Source organism: Diceros bicornis, chromosome 34, assembly GCF_020826845.1.
Source record: "Diceros bicornis minor isolate mBicDic1 chromosome 34, mDicBic1.mat.cur, whole genome shotgun sequence".
NCBI classification, from domain to species: Eukaryota; Metazoa; Chordata; class Mammalia; order Perissodactyla; family Rhinocerotidae; genus Diceros; species Diceros bicornis.
In genome coordinates, this window is record NC_080773.1 from 25,129,575 (window position 1) to 25,153,445 (window position 23,871).

General features: G+C 52.9%; 1 protein-coding gene across 1 annotated transcript in view; it reads left to right on the top strand.

The window, feature by feature from the left end:
- Positions 1 to 5,056: 5,056 nt before the first annotated feature.
- Positions 5,057 to 23,871, top strand: part of AP2A1 (adaptor related protein complex 2 subunit alpha 1) — a 32,547-nt gene continuing 13,732 nt past the window's right edge. The window contains exons 1-4 of the mRNA XM_058529901.1: positions 5,057 to 5,237; positions 16,684 to 16,752; positions 16,944 to 17,086; positions 17,263 to 17,456. Coding sequence (XP_058385884.1) covers positions 5,171 to 5,237; positions 16,684 to 16,752; positions 16,944 to 17,086; positions 17,263 to 17,456 — 473 coding nt within the window. The 5' untranslated portion in view covers positions 5,057 to 5,170. The remainder of the gene's footprint in view (positions 5,238 to 16,683; positions 16,753 to 16,943; positions 17,087 to 17,262; positions 17,457 to 23,871) is intronic.

The following is a 23,871-nucleotide window of genomic DNA, read 5'->3' on the forward strand; positions in this document are numbered from 1 at the left end:
CGTCCCATATACAGCAACTAGAAGGATGTGCAGCTATGACATGCAACTATCTGCTGGGGCTTTGGGGGAAAAAACAAAAAGGAGGAGCATTGGCAATAGATGTTAGCTCAGAGCCGGTTTTCCTCAGCAAAAAGAGGAGGATTAGCATGGATGTTAGCTCAGGGCTGATCTTCCTCACACACACACAAAATAATAGTAATATTAATAAAAGTACCATAACGTGTTTGAGTATGAGAGGGAGGGGTTACATTAAATCCCTAAATCCAGAAGTTCTCTCCAAAGGTGGACGTTACACTGAGACCTGAAGGATGAGGGGGAACCAGCCATGGGGAAAGCTGGGGCAGGGAGGAGGCAGGAATGAGTCTGGAGGATCTGAATGGCCAAGAGGAGGGCCATGTGGCTGGAGCATTTAAGCTGGGGGAGGACACGGCTGGCTGATGGTGCAAAACACCTGAGTGCGTGTGGAGAGTGGACTGTGGGGGGCTGGGAGGGAAGCAGGGAAAGGGGCAAGGGGTGTCGCTGTGAGGTTCCAGGCGAGACACGATGGTGATGGTGGCCTGCATGGGCGACGCAGTGGTGATGGAGGGAGGGGGCTGCTTCCGGATGTGTTCTGGCCTTGGTTTGGGGTAAGGGACAGGGAAGAGTCTGGCAAGAGTGCCTGGGTGATTGATGGAGGGCCCATTTGCCAAAATGGGAAGACTGGGGATGAGTCCAGTTCTTCTGGAGAAAAATCAAGAAATGATTTGCTCAGGTCAAAGTCTTAGAAGTTATTGGTGGTTCAACCCATGAGCTCCTCAAGGGGCTTCTGGGGTTCTCTCGTTTTTTTGTTTTTTTCACAGAAGATGGAGTGTTTTTATTGGAGGGTAAGATGATTGCTAAAATTTTTAAAAATATATAATATAGCTATTTTTTCCTCAAATCCTATTAGCCAAATTTTTCAGTAATTAGCTAACAGAGACATCGAAATTTTTTTTCTTTATTGTGAAATTTTTGTTGTACATTATTGTTTGTCAGTCACCATATAAATGCATCCCTTCACGCCTTGTGCCCGCCCCCCACCCCCCTTGCCCCTGGTAACCACCAAACAGTTCTCTCTGTCTGTGTGTTGGTTTATCTTCCACTTATAAGTGAACTCATGTGGTGTCTGTCTTTCTCTTTCTGGCTTATTTCGCTTAACATCATACCCTTAAGGTCCATCCATGTTGTTGTGAATGGGACAATTTTGTCTTTTTTTATGGCTGAGTAGTATTCCTTTGTGTATATATACCACATCTTCTTCATCCAGTCATCAGTCGAGGGACACTTGGGTTGCTTCAATGTCTTGGCTATGGTGAAGAATGCTGCGATGAACATAGGGGTGCATAAGCCTCTTTGGGTTGTTGATTTCAGATTCATTGGGTAGACACCCAGTAGCAGGCTGGCTGGGTCATAAGGTATTTCTATTTTTAATTTTTTGTGAAATCTCCACACTGTTTTCCATAGAGGCTGTGCCAGTTTGCATTTCCACCAGCAATGAACTAGGATTCCCGTTTCTCCACAGCCTCTCCAGCGTTTGTTGTTTTTTGTCTTGGTGATTATAGCCATTCTAACAGGTGTAAGATGATTTCTTAGTGTGGTTTGGATTTGCATTTCCCTGATGATTAGTGATGTTGAACATCTTTTCACGTGCCTACTGGCCATCTGTATATCTTCTTTGGAGAAGTGTCTGTTCATTTCCTCTGCCCATTTTTTTTTTTTTTGAGGAAGACCAGCCCTGAGCTAACATCTGATGCCAATCCTCCTCTTTTTTGCTGAGGAAGACTGGCCCTGGGCTAACATCCATGCCCATCTTCCTCTACTTTATATGGGATGCCGCCACAGCATGGCTTGCCAAGTGGTGCATCGGGTCGCACCCGTGATCCGCACTGGCGAACCCTGGGCCGCCACAGTGGAGTGCGCCCGCTTAACCGCTTGCACCACCGGGCCAGCCCCCTCTGCCCATTTTTTTGATCGGGTTCTTTGTTTTTTTGTTGTTCAGTTGTTCTGGGGCTCCTTCTTAATGCTCCTTTTTTTTTTTTTTTTTGCTAGAGGAAGATTCACCCTGAGCTAACATCTATGCCAATCTTCCTCTATTTTGTATGTGGGTCGCTGCCACAACATAGCCACCGACGAGTGATGTAGGTCTGCACCCGGGAACCAAAGCCAGGCTGCCAAGGCGGAACACACCCAACTTAACCACTAGGCCAAAGAGCCGGACCCTTTTTTTTTTTTTTAAAGATTTTATTTATTTATTTTTTCCCCCAAAGTCCCAGTAGATAGTTGTCTGTCATAGCTGCACATCCTTCTAGTTGCTGTATGTGGGACGCGGCCTCAGCACGGCCGGAGAAGCGGTGCATCAGTGCGCGCCCGGGATCCGAACCCAGGCCACTGGCAGCAGAGCGCGCGCACTTAACCGCTAAGCCACCGGGCCGGGCCGAGCCGAGCCGGACCCTTAATGCTCCACCTTAAAACCAAAAAAGACTTGCCCAAACTTCATTTTGACCCCCAAACATGGACTTGTTCATGGCCTGGTCTTAAAACTTAGCAGTAGGTCAGCCCCTGCGTCCCAGAATGTTCTTGCTCAAATCCAGTCCTGTAACTCTCTGCCGTCCAATATCACAGCTACTATCAATGGCCTGTGGCTACTGAGTGCTTGCAATGTGGCAAGTCTCAACTGAGATGTGCCATAGGTATAAAACACCAATTTCAAAGACTTAGGAAAATAAGAATGTCAAATATGTTGAAATGATAATATTTGGGGTTATTGGGTTAGATAAAATATATTACTAAAATTAATTTCACTTTTTCTTTGTACTTTTTCTTTTAACGTAGCTGGAGTAAATGGAAAATTATAAATGTGGCTCCCACTGTATTTCTATTGGTAGGCACTGCTCTAATTCAACAGGAGCCAGCCAGCAAGCTCCTGCGGGGGGGGGGGGGGGGGGGGCGCCGCATCCACTCCCACGCAGGATCGCAGTCGCAGGGTTTTCCAGAAGGTGAAGTCGGCCTTCCTTGACTCATTAGACCCCTGAATGCCTTTGCTTTAGGCCCAAGCTTGAAAATTAAGCTTCGGCTAATTCATGGGCTCTAGACGGAGTTGGGAGAGGACTGAGTCCCCTCACCCGCCCATGACAGGATTTAGAACCAGGACGTCCTTATCCCCACAACAAAAACGCAGAGCTAACTCCATCTGGCCCCAGGTGGGCTCTGGGCGAAGGGTTGAAGGTGGTGGGTGGGAGAGAGGTGGAGAGTTGAGGCGGGGAAGAGGGTGGCTTTCCCCCTTCCCTTGAGACAGACTTTGCCTGTTCTTGGGACTCTGGGTGTTAGTCCGCACCCCACTACTCATATATATATTTTAACGGCGTTATCCTCAGGGAGAAAGTGCTTCTTATGTCCTGAATGGACTCCTCCAGTCCTTGGAAAGCTTACTGTCTCTTCCATAAAAACCACTTTTTCTAACTCCCGGTCCTAATAATTTTTCTTGTGGTTGTTTTTAATGGGGCCGTTCTATGTTTTTCAGTGGCAGACAGCACCCCCCCCCAAACCCATATTAGGAATGGACTCTCCTGGTCACTAAAACAGCTGAGCGATGTCTGTCCTCCCGGAATCCAGAATGGACTTTCCCAAGCCCCATTCCTGGAAAAGCAAATGGACAGATCCATTGAACCTGGAAGGTGGGCTCTTCTCGCCCTCATCCCCATCCCCCTACGATTCAGAGTGGACGTTGCCAGGATCCAGGACACTCCCCCAAGGCTCATTCCAAAAATAATAGGCTTCTGAGATTAGAAAAGGGTGGGTGGGGTTTAGTTCCCGGGGGTGACAGAAATGGACTCTTCCAGTTCCCTTTGCCCCAAATTTCTCAATACCCCCGGGCATTGTTTTCCGGAGGCTTTGCTTTCCCAAAAGCCAGTCAGCTTTGCACATGGGGTCTTTGGGGCGCCAAGGGGTGGTTGTTGGGCCAAACAAAACGGATTCACCTATTCCTTCCTTTTAACTAGCATTCTTCCCCGGGTCCCATTCTTGCTCAGGAGGATCTCCAAGTCTGCTGGAGGAGGGACTCGCAATTTTGATTTAATATCTGTATAATGGCGATATGGTTGCAAAAAAAAAAAAAAAGGCATTGTATATTGACGAGTGGTTAAAAGCCGAAGTATAGTTTAAATTGCGGCTCTGCCACTTCCGAGCTCTGTGACCTTGGGCAAGTCACTCGGCCTCTCTCGACCTCAGTTTTATCCTCTGCTTAATGGGACTAGACTTGAATTACTCTTTCCTCCACTCTCGGATTCTTGGTCTCCTGACAAGTTAGGTCTTGACATCTTGGCTGCTAAGCAAGGGAGGGGTAGGGGAAAAGGAAGTCTTCTTGGAAGAAGATTTAAGGAGTCGGGGTGGAGGAGAGGAGGGAGAAAGAGGAACAGAGGGACGCTGGCGCAGTAAACGCTTCATGCTCTCTGGCCCCTCCCAACCCCTTCTCTGCAGCAGGGAATTGCAGGCGTCGCTCCACCTATCCCAGCCCAGCTGAGTGACAACCTCCCTTCTCTTTCCTTCTCTACCGATCATCGCCCTCCTCCCGCCCCCAAAACCGCCCAATCGAGGGCGGGAGTAGGACAGGCCTGGCGAATCCGCGACGCCTACGGGGGCGATCTACACGCCCACTGGCCCCAATCAACGCAAGTCCCGCCTCCTCGAGCCCGCTCCCTCGCCTTCCTTCACGTCAATCCCTCCCTTCTAGTAGAGAGGTCGGATCCAATCAGTATCGGACCCGGCCGCGCCGAGGGGGCGGTCCCACAGTACGTAACCGAACTCCGCCTGTCTCTCCGGCAACGCCCCCTCCCCCCGCCCGAACGGAAATAGCGGGGCGCTGGGCCAATCGTAGCGGCGTGCCTTTGTCCAGCGGCCAATGAGAGAGGGAGCGGGGATAAGCGGCAGTATTCCGAGCCAGTAGGCGCTGAGAGCTCAGGACCGCGGAGGGGAGGGGAGGGGCCGGGGGCGGAGCTGCGGCCTGCCAGCCCGCCCGCCCGCCAGCCAGCCCTCCCCCCGCGGCCGGCTCGGCTCCTCGGCGCTGCCTGGGGTCCTTTCCTCCCGGTCCCCGCCTGCCAGCCCCCGCTGCGCTGTGCCCTGCCCGGCCAGGCCTGGAGCCGACACCACCGCCATCATGCCGGCCGTGTCCAAGGGCGATGGGATGCGGGGGCTCGCGGTCTTCATCTCCGACATCCGGAACTGTGAGAGCGCGGCCGGGGGACGCTGGAGGGGGGGCGCGCGCAATTGAGGGGTTCCGGGGGTACAGAAGGGCCCGGGGGGTAGAAGGCCATTGCGATCATAGAGGGAGCGGATAGAGAGGCCCCCGGGGCAACTTTCGGGTGGGGAACTGAAAGGGCTTGGGGTGTCACAGAGTGCCTCTGGGGGTGACGACACGGAGTGGCTGGAGGCGTCCGGGAGGGTCTTAAAGGAGAGGAGGCTACTAAGGTCCCGGGGATGGGGGCGTAGAGGTGTCCCCCTGGGAATGATAGAAAGGCTGGGGGGTCGTCTGAGCGATGGGGTTCGAGGAATCCCTGATACAGATAGAAAGCGCAGGAGATCCTGGGTGCGGGGTACCCTGTGGAGCGATAGAGTGGGAGGAGGCCACAAGGGACCCGGAGGACTAATGGGGCCGGGCTTGAGGGCCTGGGTGAGGGGCTGTCATAGAGGGGAAGGGGCTAGATAGGTCACTGGCTAGTGCATAGAGAGGGCCTGGGAGTGATAGAAAGTCCCAGGGCCTTGGGGAGGAGAGATGGGAAGGTGGGGGACCGTGGCGAGGAGTAGAGGGGCTCCAGGATGGACGATTGCTTAGGAGACATGGAGGGCAGTGGAGAGGGGGCTAGCGAGCTTACTGAGGGGAAGAGAGGGTCTCAGGGAGCACAGAGCGAGGCGCTGCAGATGGAGAGTCTTGGGAGAACGTGAGACAGCTGGGGGCCTGGAAAGGTGGGGACATTATAAAGTGGGGGCTTGAGGGGTGTGCCAGAAGGGGGAGAGCCCAGAGCTCAAAGAAGGGGCCAAGGGGGCCTTAGGAATTTGTGGGGAAGGGATCTGGAAAGCTGGGGGGTGGGGGAAGCCTGGTCCCAGAGAAAGGTCAGGGGTCGGGGAGCAGGACAATGCTGAATCTGGAGCCCTCTGCCATCTGGCCACATGAGTGTGGGGACAGTGATCACCAGCAGGAAGGATCATCGTGATGATGGGAGGCCTGGCGCCAAGTCAGCTCCCAACTCCTGGGAGCGGGTGTTGGTGTTTGAAGCTGCCAAGAGCTTCAGAGGCCGTATCCGCACTGGCTTTGGGGTCACTCAGACCTGGGTTTGAGTTGGAGCGCTGTCACTGCCTAGCCGCGTGACCTTGAATGAGGGCCTTCACCTCTCGGTTTCCTCCTCTGTCAGGAGGGACCGCTGATCACACCTTCCTGATGAGGTTGTTGTGATAATGTGTGTGACCAAGGCCTTTCGCACGTTCCAGGCACTAGATGATCTTGGCTATGGTTCTTGTTATTCAGCTGGCTCCGAGGAGCGGCTTCTGTTAGGTGCTCAATGATTATTTTAGGATTTAGTAGGTATAGAAGGATCTAGCATGTAGTAGATGCTCCAGGAACAGGAGAGGTGGAAACTGTTGGGTGTAGGGGAGGAGAGATGTTATGATTGTTATGAAAAGAGTTGGAACTCCGAGGGGCTGTGGACTCGGTAGGGGGCCAGCTGTTAGGAGCACGTGTGTATTGCCTCTGATATCTACCAGGGATGTGACCCTTGGCACGTCACTTAACCTCTCTGAGGCTCAGTTTCCTGGTCTGCAGACTCCATTCATAACACCATCTGGTCTCTGAAGGTTCATTCACTCATTCATTCAACAAGAACTTTGTGATCACCATGTGTGCCAGACACTATTCCAGGGACTGGGGCTCCAACAGTGGACGAGAATCTCTGCCCTTGGGAGCACCCATGCCATCAGGGAGCTAGAAAATACAGAAGACCAGAGGCAATCAATGACACAGTGTAGGTAATAACTGGTACAATGTCAGACAGTGGCTGGTGCTGTGAAGAAAAATAAGGAAGGAAAGCAGAGGAGAGGGACCAGGATTGAGAGAGTGGTCAGTGAAGGCCTCGCCAGGGAGGTGACACTTGAGTAGAGACTTTTGAGTGAAGTGAGGGGGCGAGCCCTGCAGATTTGGGGGGAAAGAGGGATCCAGGCAGGGGAACAGTGCGTTCAAAGGTCCTGAGGTCGCAGCACGCTGGGTGTTCACATAAGAGCAAGGGGGCCGTGTGGCTGGAGTCAAGGGAGAGAGGGTAGGCGATGAGGGCAGGGAGGGGACAGAGCTTTGTGGGCCACAGGGAGCATTTTGGCCTTTCTCTGAGTGAAACCAGATCGGCCGGAAGCTTTTGAGCACAGGAGGGACATGAGCTGATTGATGTTTTAAAATAATTCCTCTGGCTGCTGTGAAGAGAACAGATGCATGAGGTAGGAGCGGAAGCGGGGAAGCCATCAGGGAGCCACTGCAGGCGTCCAGGTGAGAGATGGTGTTGGCCTGACTGGAGTGAGAAGGGAGTGGTGAGCCGTGGTGGGGTTTGGGATCAATTTTGAAGGATTTGCAAAGGGATCAGATGATGGGGGTGGAGGAGGAAAGAGAACACAGAGGGAAGCCAGAGGACAGAGTGGAGACCCCGACGTGGGGACAGTGGAGGTCATCTAGCCAAATGATTTGAGGCTAGAGTATTGGGATGTCTCTTGTCCATCCTTTTCTCATCAAGTGTATGTTGAGTGGCTGGTATGTTTCAAGCCTTATCGTGGGTTCTGGGGACACAGCGATTAATAGGACAGACTTGTCTGTGCCCCCGTGAAGCTCCCAGCCCCATGAGGGAGACAGGTACAGCGTTAAAATTGCAACTGTTCTTCTCATAAACACTTGAATACAGATGTTCAGAGCAGCGTTATTCACGATAGCCAAAAAGTGGGCGCAGACAAGCCAGAGGTCCATCAGCGAATGCATGGATAAACAAATGTGGACACCCACACAGTGGAATACTATTCAGCCGTTAAAAAGAATGAAGCACTGATAGATGCTATAACATGGACGAGACTTGAAAACATCATTCTGAGTGAAAGAAGCCAGACACGAAAGGCCACGTATTGTAGGATTCCATTCATATGAAATGTCCAGAAGAGGCATATCTGTAGAGACAGAAAGTAGATTAGTGGTTGCCTAGGGCTAGGGGGTGGAGGAATGCCGAGTGACTGCTATTGAGTGCAGAGTTTCTTTTTGGGGTGATGAAAATGTTCTGCAATTAGTGGTGATGGTTGCGCAACGTCGTGGATATATTTAAACACCACTGAGTTGCGTACTTTAAAATGGTGGACTTTATGGTATGTGAATCGTATCTCAATTGTTTTTGGAAGTGGAAAAAAATTGTAGGTGTTCTAAGTCCAGTGAGGGAGGGGGCTGCAGTCTTGAGAGAATGGGGGCTCTGTCTGGTTGTGGTGCTCAGACAATGGGGAGGACTTAGCCAGGCCAAGGGAGGTGGAGAAGAGCTGGGAAGGCAGAGCGACAGCAAATGCAAAGGTCCTGAGGCCCAGTTGAGACTCGGAGGTAAGGCCTCTGTGGCTGATGCAGAGAGGGATGGGATCTGATGCTGGGGGGTGGGCAGAGGCCGGGTTGGTGTTGGTCCTGAGAGCAATGGAGACAGTTTCAGGCAGGAGTTGGAGGGAAAAAAATGGATGAGGGATGTGGTGGAGGCTCATCAGAGATGAGCAGGGGGAGGAGGGGAGGAGTGTGGAGCCATCCTGCTGGAGGATCCGAAGGGTGTAGTGGAGTTCAGGGGGAAGGGTCTAGAAGGAGGTGAAAGGCAGGCTCTGAGAAGGAGGGCAAGGAAGGGCAAATTCTGCAGATAAGGGGGTGGAGGCAGAGCCCAGCCTGAGGGCGTGGTCCTGTCCTGTCCTGTCACTTATCTGCCTGGGAGCTGCCTAGGGCAGGGGCTGGGGCTGCCTCGGCTCTGGCCCCAGCTCCCCCCAGGCCTGAGGCGAGTCTGCAAGTGAGTGAAGCGAAGGGGTTGCTGAGCTGCCACAGTGCCCTGCCCTTCCATTAGGGCACATCCCGCTCCAATCATGACTCATTCCGTTTGTGACATCTGCCCCGGCCCTGGAGCGCAGGCACGGTCTCATCCTTCCCTGGGTCCCCAGTTCTCACCAATGCAGGACCTGGCCATGGGAGTCCTCAGATGTCTGCCAAATGAATGAATGAGTGAATGAACCAATCTTGACTGATCACCGATTAAGTGCCAGACACCGTTCTAGGTGATGGGGCTGCAGCAGTAAACAAAAGTCCCCTGCCTGCGGTGCTCACATTTTTAGGGGGAGACGGGCCAATGCACCAATAAATATATAGTATTCGGGTGTTCAGAGAGGTGGCAATGGGTGTTGGGAGGAAATAAAGCAGGGCAGGGGTCTGGGACAGGGTTGGGGACGGTGCTCTCATATAGGCTGGTCAGAGAGTCTCTCGCTGAAAAGATGGCCTTGGAGCAAAGAATCGAATTTGGTTAGGCCTGCATAAATCTGTAGGAGAACATTCTTGGCAACGGGAACAGCCTGTGCAAAGACCCTGAGGTAGGACTGTGCTTAAAGTATAGGAGGAATTCGAGGAGGTGGAGGAGCAGGAGGAGGTGGGCCTCTGGTGCAGCGGAGAGGGTGGGAGTTGTGGTCAGAGAGGGAACTAGTGGATTGTGCAGGGTCTGGAGGGCCACAGTGAGGACTTTGCTTCTACTCTGAGCCAGATGGGAGCCATGGAGGGGTTTGGAACAGAGAAGGGACAGGATTTGACTCAGGTTTTCAGCGGATCCCTCTGACCTTGGTGCTGAGAGCGGAAAGAATGAGTCCCACGCGGGTGGTTCTCCAATATGAGTGTGCCCTTGGGGACCCGCCACCCCAGGGCCTGCACTTTTAAGGAACCGCCTTTAGGTTGTGAGCGGCAGCCAGACGCTGGCCACAGACAGATCCAGGCCTGAGCCCCAGCCCCACCCCCTTCTACCTGCGACTCCTCTATTGCCCTCGGTCCACAGTCACATTCAGCACCCGCCCAGTGCAGGACTGCACTGGACCTGGAGGTGCCACTGGGGATGAAGCAGCCACACATCCCTGCCCTTGGCAAGCTGGCACCCCAAACCAGAGGCGGAGGGTTTACAGATCCGCACATGTACCTTTAATGTGTTAGGCGGCAGCTCCGGGAGGGTCTTTGCAGGGGAGTGACAGGGTGCAGCTTGGTTCAAGGAGAATGTTTTCTCTCTCGGGGATGGTGACTACTTGATAACAGCCCCCTGTAACTGAGCACTGTAACGCGAGCCAATATAGAAGTTTAAGTTTTCCAGCAGCCACATTAAGAATAAAGCAATTCATTTTCATATATTTTATTTTATTTACCCCAGTATGTCCCAAATGTTATTTGAATGTGTAATCAATATTTTAAAAACGATTAACGAGACACTTTACGTTTCTTTCTCAATTCAGAGGCTGCCTTTTCATCGGAAATACTTGCCCTGTATTAAGAGTTCCGAAAACTTATGGTTGAAAAGTAGATTCACAAAGTACCCAAGTTGTGCCAAGCGTACTTTTCCAGTAACCAAATTGAGGATCGGTTTTTTTTTTTTTTTTTTTTTGGTGAGGAAGATCAGCCCTGAGCTAACATCCATGCCAATCCTCCTCTTTTTTTTTCTTTTTTGCTGAGGAAGACTGGCTCATGAGCTAACATCCGTGCCCATCTTCCTCCACTTTATGTGGGACGCCGCCACAGCATGGCCTGATAAGCGGTGCGTTGGTTCGTGCCCAGGATCCGAACCTGGGCCACCAGGAGCGGAGTGTGCACACTTAACCGCTATGCCATGGGGCCGGCCCCTGAGGATCGGTTTTTAATTTTAAATTTATTCAAATGAAATAAAATGAGGAATTCAGTCCCTCAGTAGCACCAGCCATATTTCAAGTGGCTGGTGACTCCTGTACTGGACAGCTCAGAGCCAACATGCTTTGGACTTTATAGCGGTCCAGAGTCAACAAGGATCCTCTTCCAGAACCTTCTTTAAGGACTCAGGGCTGTTAGGACTTGTGTGGGAGGCACATCCTAGCACATCCCTGTGTTGTAAACAGCGGTTGTCTGGACGGCTAGGAAGGGTCTCGCAGTGAGGTACCCGGGTTACAGTGAGTTCCCCGTGACAATGCCCGTGTAGAGTCGGGGTTGGTTAGGATGCCTTTGGTGGCAGTGACAGACCCACCCCAATGCCGAGGCCTAAATGCTTAGGGAAGGTTTTATCTGCCCTGACCAGAAGCCCCAAGGTAGGGCAGCTGCTCGGCGCAGTCAGCAGTTCCCTGCTCCAGCCTATAGCAGGGGGGGTGGCCGCCCCTCACAGCAGCAGCTACAGGCAGAAGAGGGGCCCGCGCCCTCCCAGGCTCCCCAGCCCCCTCGGAAAGCACAGGAGAGCCTGCGCGGTCTGGCCCCGCCTGCTGTGCTGGCCTCCAGGCCTTTGCACGTGCTGGTGCAGCCCAGAGCACGCTTCCCTGTATTTCTACTTGGTCCTTTTCAGCCTCATCTTTTGATCCTCAAGTCCCAGAAGCTGTGGACCAGGAAGCCTTCCTCCCCGGATCTGATTCCAGCCTCCCAGCCCCCATTGTGTTTGCCTCTGTCAAAATTCTCACCCTTGTTCCTGTCAGCGTCCCCTCCCATCCACGAGTGCCCCAAGGGCAGGGCACGTGTGACTCATTCTCTTGCCCAGGGACTGTTTGAGGATAAGGGAATCCCTTTAAAATGCCCTGACAAGCTTGCATGCCTCCTGTGATGTTGAGCTCATCCCCCTGTCGCTGGCTGGCCCTGAGTGCTGGAAAGTCATTCCTTGCAGTAGCCCAGTTCTGTCACAGCTCTTTCAGCCTCTTTCTCCCCTGCGTTACCCTCAGCAGCACCCATGCGCTGTCTCTGGGTGCCCGGGCTGTGACTTGCCTCTCAGTCTTTGCAGAGGGCGTGTACTCTGCCGGGGTGCCCTCCCTCCAGGGCCGCAGCCCCTTCTCCTTTGAACACCTGATGCTTTGTTCTCTCTGTGAATTCTTTTTTTATAGCAAAGTATATAGATTATGCAGAAGACAATATCAAATAGAAGGGGACAATATAAAGACTGTTAGAAATATATATACACACATACATATATTCTTTTTCTTTCTTTCTTTCTTTCTTTTTTTTTTGGTGAGGAAGATTGTCCCTGAGCTAACATCTGTTGCCAATCCTCCTTTTTTTGCTTGAGGAAGATTGTTGCTGAGCTAACATCTGTGCCCATCTTCCTCTATTTTGTATGTGGGACACCGCCACAGCATGGCTTGACGACTGGTGTGTAGGTCCACGCCCAGGATCCAAACCCGTGAACCCTAGGCCGCCGAAGCAGAGCGCACGAACTTAACCACTATGCCGCGTGGCTGGCCCCTAAATGTTCTTTAAATTGTCCATATCTGTTTGATACCGTCTTCTATGTAATTGATATACTTCACTATAAAAACATATTAATATATATTTATGTACAAATATATTAATTTATATATATATAAATGGAGATAGCTATACCTATAAAAAAGCTGACAGATCATATGTGTCCAGCTTGGTGAATTATCCACGACTGAACTCAGCTGCATACCCGGCCCCCAGATGCAGAAACAACATCCCTGGCTCCCCGGTGCCCCCCTTGTGCGCCCTCCCAGCCCCCCAAGGCTAACCACTGCTCCATCATCCAACACCACAGGTTAGCTTGGCCTGCTTCTCAAAGCTTTTAATAGAGATTTAAACAAAGACCGTAGAGGGCTCCAGCCTTGGAAATTTAATTGCCATTCAGACATCCGTCTGTCTGTCATAAAGTTTAGGCAGCTACTGTGTATGTACAGTCCGTTTAGAAAAGCTGTTGGGTTTTTTCTGGTCCCTATGGAATAGTTTTAAGGCAAGTGATTGGAGCAATTGTGTGGCTATCCCAGGCAAGGAATAGAACAGAGCGTGCGCACTGGTTCCGAGGGGCCGCCGTGCGCCCTCGCTGGTCGCTGCCCCCAGAGGGTCGCCCTGTCCTGACCCCTCGGGCTGCCCTCAGGCGGGCGCTCCCTAGCAGCATGGCTCAGTTCTGGCTGCCCTTGCTGGTGAACTGCTCCTGAACCCTCCTCGTCTTTCACTGCTCTCCTCAAATGTCCCCTCCTCCTGGCAGCCACCACCTAGGCCCCAGGTGGTGCCCGGGCAACCTCCATCCCCGCACATCTCGCTCAGGTGTGGGGATGGGGCCCCCTGCCAGGCCAGGGCCCCAGGAAACGTGTAATTAATAAATGAAGGCTCAGATGGCCTGTGGAGCCACACAGGCCACTGCAAACTTATCACTAAAGTACTGGCTCTTCATCTCCCGGGTTCCAGAGACCTCCCACCCTTGTCCCCAGGCCCTCTACCCCCTTGCTAAGGACAGGGAGTGGGTCTGGTTTTTTTTTTTTGGCTGAGGAAGATTCACCCTGAGCTAACAGCTGTTGCCAATCTTCCTCTTTTTTTTTTTGCTTGAGGAAGATTTGCCCTGAGCTAACATCTGTGCCAGTCTTCCTCTGTTTTTTGTATGTGGGACACCACCACAGCATGGCTGACGAGTGGTGTAGGTCTGCGCCCGGGATATGAACCCGCAAACCCTGGCCGCCAAAGCAGAGCACGCCGAACTTAACCACTAGGCCACCAGGCCGGCCCCACTCGCACTTTTAAGGCCCTTATTCATGTCTTCATGCCTCTACTGTGCTCAGGCACCCAGTGAGCCTTGGAACGGGAAGTTGCTACCCAGGAAAGTGGCAGGCGCTGGCCCTGCCCTCAAGGGGCTCCTGTTGTCTGGGGGACAGAGGCAGACCTAGACACCCACAACAGTGCTCTGACGGAGGTGACCCAGCAGCGTGGGAGCCCAGAGGAGGCCCTAGGACAGTGCCGTCCAGTAGACACGCAGTGTAAGCCACACGTGCGGGGTTTTTTTGTCGTTTTTTTCTTTGTGAGGAAGACCAGACCTGAGCTAACATCTGTTGCCAATCCTCCTCTTTTTGCTGAGGAAGACCAGCCCTGGGCTAACATCCGTGCCCATCCTCCTCTATTTTATATGGGACGCCCCCACAGCATGGCTCAACAAGTGGTGCCTCGGTGCGCGCCCGGGATCCGAACCCATGAACCGCGGGCCATAGAAGTGGAGCGCGCGCACCTAACCACTACCACTGCGCCAGCCCCCACACGTGCAGTTTTAACTTCTCCAATGGGCACACTTTTTTAAAAAGTAGGAATGGGCAAAATTAATTTTAATCATATATTTATGCAAGGTAATACACACAAAATATTATCATTTCAACACATTATCAATCTTTTAAAAGTTTTAATGAGATATTTTACATTCTTCTTTTTTGCTACACTGAGGCTTCTAAATCCAGTGTGTCTTTGCCACTTAAAGCCCATCTCTGTGCGGAACGGCCACGTTTCAGGTGCTCGAGAGCCACTTGGCTGATGGCTGCCCTCCTGGACGGTGCAGCTGTAGTGTCTGCTTGGCACTGATGAGGAAGTGCCCATTAGAGGGCTTCCTGGAGGCGGTGATTGCTGAAGTGAGGTTTGTGGGAGCCTTCTAGAGAAGGAATTTGGGAGTAGGAAGTGAGGCAGGATTTCCGAGGAGATGGAGAGCACACACCCTCGCTTGTTCATTCATTCATTCATTCATACATTCTGCACACACTTGATGCTCTCAGGTGCCTGGCCACGTGCCAAGGGATGCGGATGACACAGCCGTGGCTAGAGCAGGTCGCCACCCTTCAGATGACCAGACATTTATTAAGCACCTTCTGTATGCCGGGCACTGTTCTAGAAGCCCCCTCTTAATGCTCATAGTCTGGAGTGGGAGCTGAGGTTAGATAAGAAAGATAAACAAAATAGTTACGTGGTGTGAAATGTGCTAGTGCGGACTGTTTTATTTTTAATGATGGCAACAGAAGAATGAGGCACTGACTTTAAAGAACTGGTCAGGGGGCCGGCCCGGTGGCTCAGCGGTTAAGTTCACGCATTCTGCTTCGGCAGCCCGGGGTTCGCTGGTTCGGATCCTGGGCGTGGGCCTACTCACCGCTCATCAGGCCATGCTGAGGCGGTGTCCCACATAGAAGAGCTACAACTCTACAACTATGATACACAACTATGTCCTGGGGCTTTGGGGAGAAAAAAGAAAAAGAGGAAGATTGGCAACAGATGTTAGCTCAGGGCCAATCTTCCTCAAAAAAAAAAAAAAAAGGAAAGAACTGGTCAGGAAATGTTCTTGGAGGAGGTGACAAGAGCCAAGATCCAAATGACAGAAGGATAACGGAGAGATGGGCCCAGGCAGAGGGCGAGCACGCACACAGGCCCTTGAGGTAGGAGGGCGTGTGGAGTGTCCCTGGAACGGGCCGAGGCCAGTTGGCTGGGACACTCAGCAAGGTGCTGAGGGGTGACATTTGCAGGGTGGCTGGGGCATGGCCAGAGGGCTTTGCAGCTGGGGGGAGTCCCCTCAGGGGGTGGCAGTGATCTGGCGAGTGAGGACGGGTCTGGAGGAGGGGGTCACGGTGGAGATGTCCGGGGACAGGTTCTGAAGGCGAGCCACGAGGACGTGGCGGTGGCATGAGCGAGAGGGTGAGGACGCCCGGGCTTCTGTATGGAGGAGCTGAGTGAACGGTGGAGCCTGTCAGGCGCGAGATGGTGAAGGCTGGCCGGCGTGGAAGTGGGGGCCGTGAGGAGCGCCACAGCAGGCAGTGAGGGCGGCCAAGAGCCGGGCACCTTGCAGTCGGATCGTGCTTCCATGGGGGTGCCTGGGCATCAGGGAGCCGAGGGGAAGACGGGACCAGCCGGTGGGGTCGGGGAAGGCACTTGAGAGTCGTCCCCTAAGTGGATCCTGTCAGAAGTGGAGGATGTCACAGACACACAGGGCGGGGAGAGGTTGGCGGCCAGGAGGGGAGGAAGTGGGTCCAGGGGCCAGGCGGGAGAAGATGAGGCCAGGGCCATGGGGATGGAGAGGACCAACAGGTTGAAGGGGGGATCTCAGCACCCAGGAGTCTGGCCTGGTGACTGGGTGGATAGTGGGACCTTTGTGGGATTGGGAACCTGGGGGAGGAGCAGGACTCAGGAGACGCTCAGCTCAGTGGGGATGTGGTAGGGGTGAGGGTCCTGGGGGACAGCTGGGAGGCAGCTGAGCTCTTCATCCGTTTATCCATCCATTCATTCATCCATCCATCCATTCATCCATTCACTCATTCATCACATGTTTCTTGCCAGGCCAGTGCTGGGGGCTGGTGCGGGGTAACCAGAGCTGTGGGTAGGGACGGGAGCTCCCAGGGAAAGGACAGTTTAGGGGGCAGAGCGGGAGGAGGAGGGAGGAAGTCAGGGTTTGCCCCACAGTGTGTGCCGGGCTTCTCCTCTGGGCTGTGGAGACCAATGAGCTGGGGTTCTCACCTCCCTGAAGCTCCCAGCTAGAGGGGGGCCCGGGAGGTCTCAGCCCCAGGGCCCGGGAGGTCTCAGCCCCAGGGTGGAGAGGGTGTGCCCTTCCGGATGGGGGGGCCCATGCCAAGGAAAGGGAGGGCAGGTGGCTCAACTCTCCAGGACCCTCACCACCCGCCCTGCCTTCTCCTCCCCAGGTAAGAGCAAGGAGGCGGAGATTAAGAGAATCAACAAGGAACTGGCCAACATCCGCTCCAAGTTCAAAGGTAGGCAGGGGACCCAGACTCCCGGGTCTGAGGGAGGAGGGGCAGGGGACCCAGACTCCCGAGTCTGGGGGAGGAGGAGCTGGAGTCTGGACCCCTGGGTCTGAGGGAGGAGGGGCTGGGGGCCAGGATTCCTGAAGCTTCTAGGTGTGATCCTCATTCTGCCTCCCCTTTCCTCCTTCCTCTGGCCCCAGGGGACAAAGCCTTGGATGGCTACAGTAAGAAGAAATACGTGTGTAAACTGCTCTTCATCTTCCTGCTTGGCCACGACATTGACTTTGGGCACATGGAGGCCGTGAACCTGCTGAGCTCCAACAAGTACACGGAGAAACAGATAGTGAGTCTGGGGAGGAGGGGCCGGGGCTGGACTCCCGGGTCTGAGGGAGGAGGGGCCGGGGCTGGACTCCCGGGTCTGAGGGAGGAGGGGCTGAAAGTGCAGACTGCAGGGTGTGAGGGTTGGGGCCTAGGGCCAGTTAGCCACAAGGCTTCCAGCGCCCCGTCCCTTCCACCCAGGGTTACCTGTTCATCTCGGTGCTGGTGAACTCGAACTCCGAGCTGATCCGGCTCATCAACAACGCCATCAAGAACGACCTGGCCAGCCGCAACCCCACCTTCATGTGCCTGGCCCTGCACTGCATCGCCAACGTGGGCAGCCGCGAGATGGGCGAGGCCTTCGCTGCAGACATCCCTCGCATCCTGGTGGCCGGGTGAGGCACTGGAGACCCGGGCGGGGGGGACAGGGGACACAAGGCCCGGCCGAGTTGGAGGGTCAGAGAGGTGGTATCACCTGTGCAAGGTCTCCCAGCCAGGATGTGGGATAACACTGGGCTTGGACCCCAGTGGTTCTGGGGGCAGACCCTGGTTGTCTCTTCTCATCTCACCGTGCCGACTCAACAGTGGGAGGCCGCCTCCCAACAAAGCCAGTGGGTTGTCTGTCTGATTAACTGCCCTTCAACATCTAGTATAGAAGAGGTGACGACCTTAACTCATGTTGGTGACAGCCCTCCAGAACTTCTGCATGTCTCCATTCATTCACTCAACAAACATCTGTTGAGCATCTGCTATGGGCCAGGTGTCATGCTGATTGCTGGCAATATAGCCATGACCAGAAATGGACACGGTCGTCGTCCTCCCAGCCTTCACGGTCCAGAGTGGGAGATAAACGTTGACTGAATAATTGCAGGATGAAATGTATAATTCCTCCCAGAACCGTGCTAAGGGGCACAGGAACCCATAGAGGCATTTAGTCGAGGTGCCTGACTCAGCCTGGAGCATCAGGGAGGGCTTCCCAGAGGAAGTGGCACCAGGCTGAGACCTGGGTGAGGAGTCGTCGTTGCCTGTGGAAAGGGGAAAGGCACGAAGGGTGGTGGGGTCAGTGTGATCGTCCTGAGGCAGGAAGTCATTCAGCAAATACTTCTTGAGTGCCCGTTGTGCTGGGCAATGTTGTGGGCATGGGGGCGTGCAGGAGTGAGCAGCAGGACTGTTGTGCCCACTCTCGGGGAGCTTACATCTGGGGGGACCTGAACAGCACATACATACACAAAGAAGTGAGATGAGTTCAGACCGTGACAGATGCTCTAAAGAAAACAGAGTAGTCGGGGGCAGTGGGGGTGATGGGGGAGGCTGCTTAGACTCGTCAGGGAGGACCTCTGCAAGGAGATGACAGCTACTCTTAGACTGGAATGATGAGAAGGTAGTCATTCAGAAAAGTTGGAGAAAGAGGGTCCCAAGCAAAAGCAGCAGCAAATGCAAAGGCCCTGGGGTAGGCATGAGCTTTCTACATTCATGGAACCAAGAGAGTGTCTATGGCTTGAGTGCAGTGAACAAGAGAGAGAGAGTAAGAGGAGTTTGGATTTTATTCTAATTGAAATGGGAAGCAATTGGTGTGTTTTAAGCAGGTGGATGACACGATCGGCTTTGTATTTTTAAAAGATCGCTCGGCCTAGTGTGGGAGAAGGTAGGACTTGTGTTTCTGGCAACATGTGGACTAGATTCCTGACTGATGCTCTCACTGAAACCCAACTATCAATGCTTGATAAAAGAGAGAAGGAAATATTCTTCAGTGTATTCGTGAGCGAGTAAGAAAATAAGGAACACAGGCCACAGCTCAGAGAAGCCTGGCACCCGGGAAGATGAGCAGAGTGCCGAAGCCAAATTTTGCTTCGAGGGCGTTTGCTGAACTGGTTGAACCCAGGTATTGGTTTTGGGGCCCCACAGCCTCTGGGAACACAAGACAAAACTTGTTGAAGGAGAGGTTCCAGAGGCCACACTTCAAAGTGTGGGTGACCTAGAAATAAACCCCCTTGGGGACTGTAAGCAAAATGACCTGTTTCGAACCTTGGCCCAGAGCAGCCCACACACTGCTTTTCAGCCAGGTTTTCGCCTACCCAGGTCATCAAATCCTTAAGCCAAGCTTTAGTTTAAAGTGATGCAAAGTGGTAGTAGCCCAGTGCCTGACAGAAGAAGCAAACAAACCTTTTCTGGAGAAACCCACCTTCTCCACAGGCCTCAAAGATTTCCACAGATGAAGCTCTGAGTTACGTGAGCAGCTCACAGTCAGAAATCACTAAACACGAGACGTAAGACACTGTGAAAGAGAACCAGCAGAAAGAAAGCTGCAAATAACAGTTGAATTGGAATTCTCAAACAGAATGTAAACTCAGTATGTTTAGTATGTGCCAAGAAATACGAGAATGACTTAAACGTCGGGGCAAAGCGCAAGCTGATTTGAAAAAGAAATGGAAAATATCACTGAAATTTTAAAAAAATTAAGTGGTCTGGTTTAGCAGCAGAGTAGACCCAGCCAAAGTAGACCCAGCCCAACTAATTTGTTGACAAATTAGTCAACAGACAGGAGAACGGAGGAAATTAATCAGAATGCAGCCCAGAGAAAGAAAGAGGGAAAATTTAGAAAGAGAGGTTGAGTCATGGCAGAGAAAGTCTAACATAACGCTATTTAGAGCGCTAGAAAGAGAGAAAGGAGAGAATGTGACAGAGGCGCTATTTGAACAGATGACGGCTGAGACTATTCCAGAACCAATGATAAAGACTGATCCTCAGATTCAAGTAGCCCAAGAAATCACAGGCGGAAATATAGACCCTTGGCGGCAAGGCTGGCAGCTGGGAGACCATTGAGACATCCGTTGCCATCCAGGTCAGAGGTGACGGTGGCTGGGACCTGGATTGTCGTGATGAAGGTAGCCAAGAGAGGGGTATGTTTTGGGAGCCAAGCTGACAGGACAGATTACACGTGGTGTGAAAGAGAGAGAGTGGAGGGAAGTTGAACAGGTGGGTGAATGATGAAGACTAGGGGCAAATCAGGTAAGGAGGGGAGGATCCAGAGCTGGGTTTGGCCATGTTGATTTGAGATGCCCATTAGACATCTAAGTAGGGACGTCGGTAGGTGTTTGGACAGTGGGGAGTCAGGGCCAGAGACAGAGGGCTGAGTGAGATCTTCACTGTGTGCTAAAAATATAACACAGGCTACATACATACTTTGACTTTTCTAGTCAATGTATTAGACAGAGTGAAAACAGGTGAAACTAACTTTAATGTTTTAATTTAACCTGATCCATCCAGAATATTTTCCTTCCCCCCCGCCCCCAAAGCCCCAGTAGATGGTTGTATGTCATAGCTGCACATCCTTCTAGTTGCTGTATGTGGGATGTGGCCTCAGCATGGCTGGAGAAGCGGTGCATCGGTGCGCGCCCGGGATCCGAACCCGGGCCGCCAGCAGCGGAGTGCGCGCATTTAACCGCTGAGCCACGGGGCCGGCCCAGGGCAGGCTCTTGACACTGGAAACTTGGCCTTGACTGGGGCATGGAGGAACCTTTTTTTTTTGTGAGGAAGATCAGCCCTGAGCTAACATTCATGCTAATCCTCCTCTTTTTGCTGAGGAAGACCGGCTCTGAGCTAACATCTATTGCCAGTCCTCCTCCTCTTCCCCCCCCCGAAAGCCCCAGTAGATAGCTGTATGTCATAGTTGCACATCCTTCTAGTTGCTATATGTGGGACACGGCCCCGGAGAAGCTGTGCGTCGGTGTGCACCCAGGATCCGAACCCGGGCCGGCAGTAGCGGAGCGCGTGCACACAGGGCTGGCCCGGAACTTTTTATTTTTTTATTTTTTTTGTAAGGAAGACCGGCTCTGAGCTAACATCTGCCCATCCTCCTCTTTTTGCTGAGGAAGACTGGCCCTGGGCTAACATCCATGCCCATCTTCCTCCAGTTTATATGGGACGCCGCCTCAGCATGGCTGGCCAAGCAGTGCATCGGTGTGCGCCCGGGATCTGAACCCGGGCCGCCAGCAGCGGAGTGCGCGCACTTAACCACTAAGCCACGGGGCCGGCCCCGAGATTTTTTTTTTAATTGAGATAAAATTCACATAACAGAGTTCACCGTTTTAACAATTTTAAAATGTATTGTTCAGTAGTCTTTAGTATATTCACATTGTTGTGCAACCACTACCACTATCTAATTCCAGAACATTTCCATCACCCCAAAAAGAAGCCCCATACCCAGTAGCAGTCACTCCCCATTCCCTCTTCCCCCGGCCCCCGGCAACCACTAATCTGCTTCCTGTCTCTATGGATTTGCTATTCTGGACATTTCAGATAAATGGAATGACGCAATATGTGGCCTTTTGTGCCTGGCTTTTTTTCACTTGGCATGATGTTTTTGAGGCTCATCCACGTCGTAGCATGCATCAGCGCTTCGTTCCTTTCTATGGCCCAATAATAATATCCCATTGTATGGATGGGCCACATTTTATTTATTCATTCATTAAAAGGGTTCCACCTTTTGACTGTTATGAACAATGTGCAAATACATTTCTGTGAACTTTCAGTTCTCCTGGGTAGATGCCTGGGCACGGAATTGCTGGGTCATAAGGTATCACGCCTTTTTTAAAAAAGAAAGCAGGGCCGGCCCTGTGGCTTAGCGGTTAAGTGTGCGCGCTCCGCCACTGGGGGCCCGGGTTCCGATCCCAGGCGCGGACCAATGCACTGCTTCTCCGGCCATGCTGAGGCCGCGTCCCACATGCAGCGGCTGGAAGGATGTGCAACTATGACATACAACCATCTACTGGGGCTGTGGGGAAAAAAAAAAAGGAGGAGGATTGGCAATGGATGTTAGCTCAGAGCCAGTCTTGCTCAGCAAAAAGAGGAGGATTAGCATGGATGTTAGCTCAGGGCTGATCTTCCTCACAAAAAAATAAATAAATAAATAAAAAAGAAAAGAAAACAGTTACAGGTGAGTTCCCCTCCGGTCCCTCATGTCATCTCTCCATCCTCCCCTCCTCCCCCGTGCCCTGCGTTCGGTGGTTATTATTCCCATGTGCATTCCGTCCTCGTGTGCCTGGGCACACACCACTATATGATGTAGCTTTAAACTTTCCCTACACGGGATCTCGGTCTCCATTTAACTTAACCACGTTGATAAATAGCTCTTGTACCTTCATTTGGAATTTGAGTGGCTGTTTCCATACCTGTAACCGGAGACGAGAATAGAATCCACCTCCCTAGAGGGCTGTGGTGAGGATTAAACCACTTAATATGTGGAAGCTCGAAAACAGAGCGTGGCCTGGCGGGAGGGCTCGTGAGCTGTGAGGACGATGGTGAAAAGACCACCATTAATCGAGCACCGCTGTGGGCGGGCCTCCTGCTGTTTCCAGTTTTAATTTGATGACAGTCAGGGAGGGAACGTCCTTGTGCCGACCGTCACCGTGAACACGACCGTCACCGTGAACACGTGTGTGCGCCTTTCCCCAGGGTGGGCCTCCAGGAGCGGAGCTGCTGGTCTTGCATCACTGACGGCGGCTCCCTGAGCAGAGGTGGCCCAGCTCCTCTTCCGAGGGCCTGTCCCCGTGTCCACACGGGGGCTCCAGGCCCCCTGGCCTGGCTGACACGCGTGTACCTGCCTGGCTCACGGAAGATACAGCCGCTCTGTCGCTGTAATTCGAGTTTCTCCTGCACATCCAGTGAAACATCTTTCCCCTGGCCTTTGACTCGTGCAGGTCACCCCTCCCGGGAGGTCCCCCTGTGCCCTTTGCTCAGGCTTCTGTTGGGTCCTTTCTGGGAAACCTTCACCTCGAGCCTACAGCCTGGGTGGTCATGACAGCGGCTCCCAGCACCTGCTCTGGGCTTGAGGTCGAGCCAGCTTCTGATAGACAGTTTCATTTCTTCATCCCCCGCATCCTATGAGGGTGCTCGTTTCCTGAAGAGGAAACTGCTCATCAGAGAGGGTCGGTGACTTACCCTAAAACTGCACCCACAGGTCAGGACTTGAAGCAGGCATGTCTGACCCCAGAGCCCGGGGAGCATTTCTGGGACACCATCACGCTCCATGCTCTTTGTTATGCTGGGAACTGGGCACTGATCGGGGAACGGAGTCAGCCCCCTGAGCTGGGCCCCCGCTGGCTGCCGGGTGCTGTGTTAACAAGTGCTTGTATCATCTCCTGTGGCTGCTCTAACCAGTGACCACCAATTTAGCAGCTTAAAACACACACAGATTCTCTTACAGCTCTGGAGGTCAGAAGTCCAAGATCAGCCTCACTGGGCTATGATCAAGGTGTCAGCAGGGCTGGTTCCTTCTGGAGGCTCCAGGGGAGAATCTGTTTCCTGGCCTTTTCCAGCTTCTAGAGCTGCCTGCATTCCTTGGCTCGTGGCCCCTTCCTCCAGCTTCAAAGCCGGCCGCGTAGCATCTTCTCTCCTCTCTGATCTCTGCATCCGTCTTTACAATCTCTCTCTGACTCTGATCCTCCTCCTTCCCTCTTCTAAGGACTCTTGTGATTCATTGGTCCTACCTGGATAATCCAGCATCGTCTCATGATCCTTATTTAATCCCATCTGCAAAGTCCCTTTTGAACATAAGGGAACGTATTCACAGGTTCTGGGCATTAGGATGTGGACATCTTTGGGGGGGGCCTTTATTCAGCTTACCACAGACTTCCTGTCCTCTGAAGAGGGGAACGGGGTCCCCATTTTACGGATGACACTGTGGAGGCTCAGAGAGGGAAAGGGACTTGCCGGAGGCCACACAGCCTCGGGCTCCAGCCCTGACCACTCTGAATCCGGCCCTGCCTCTGCAGGGCCCCGCTCACCCTCTTCCCTGGGTATCTCATGAGC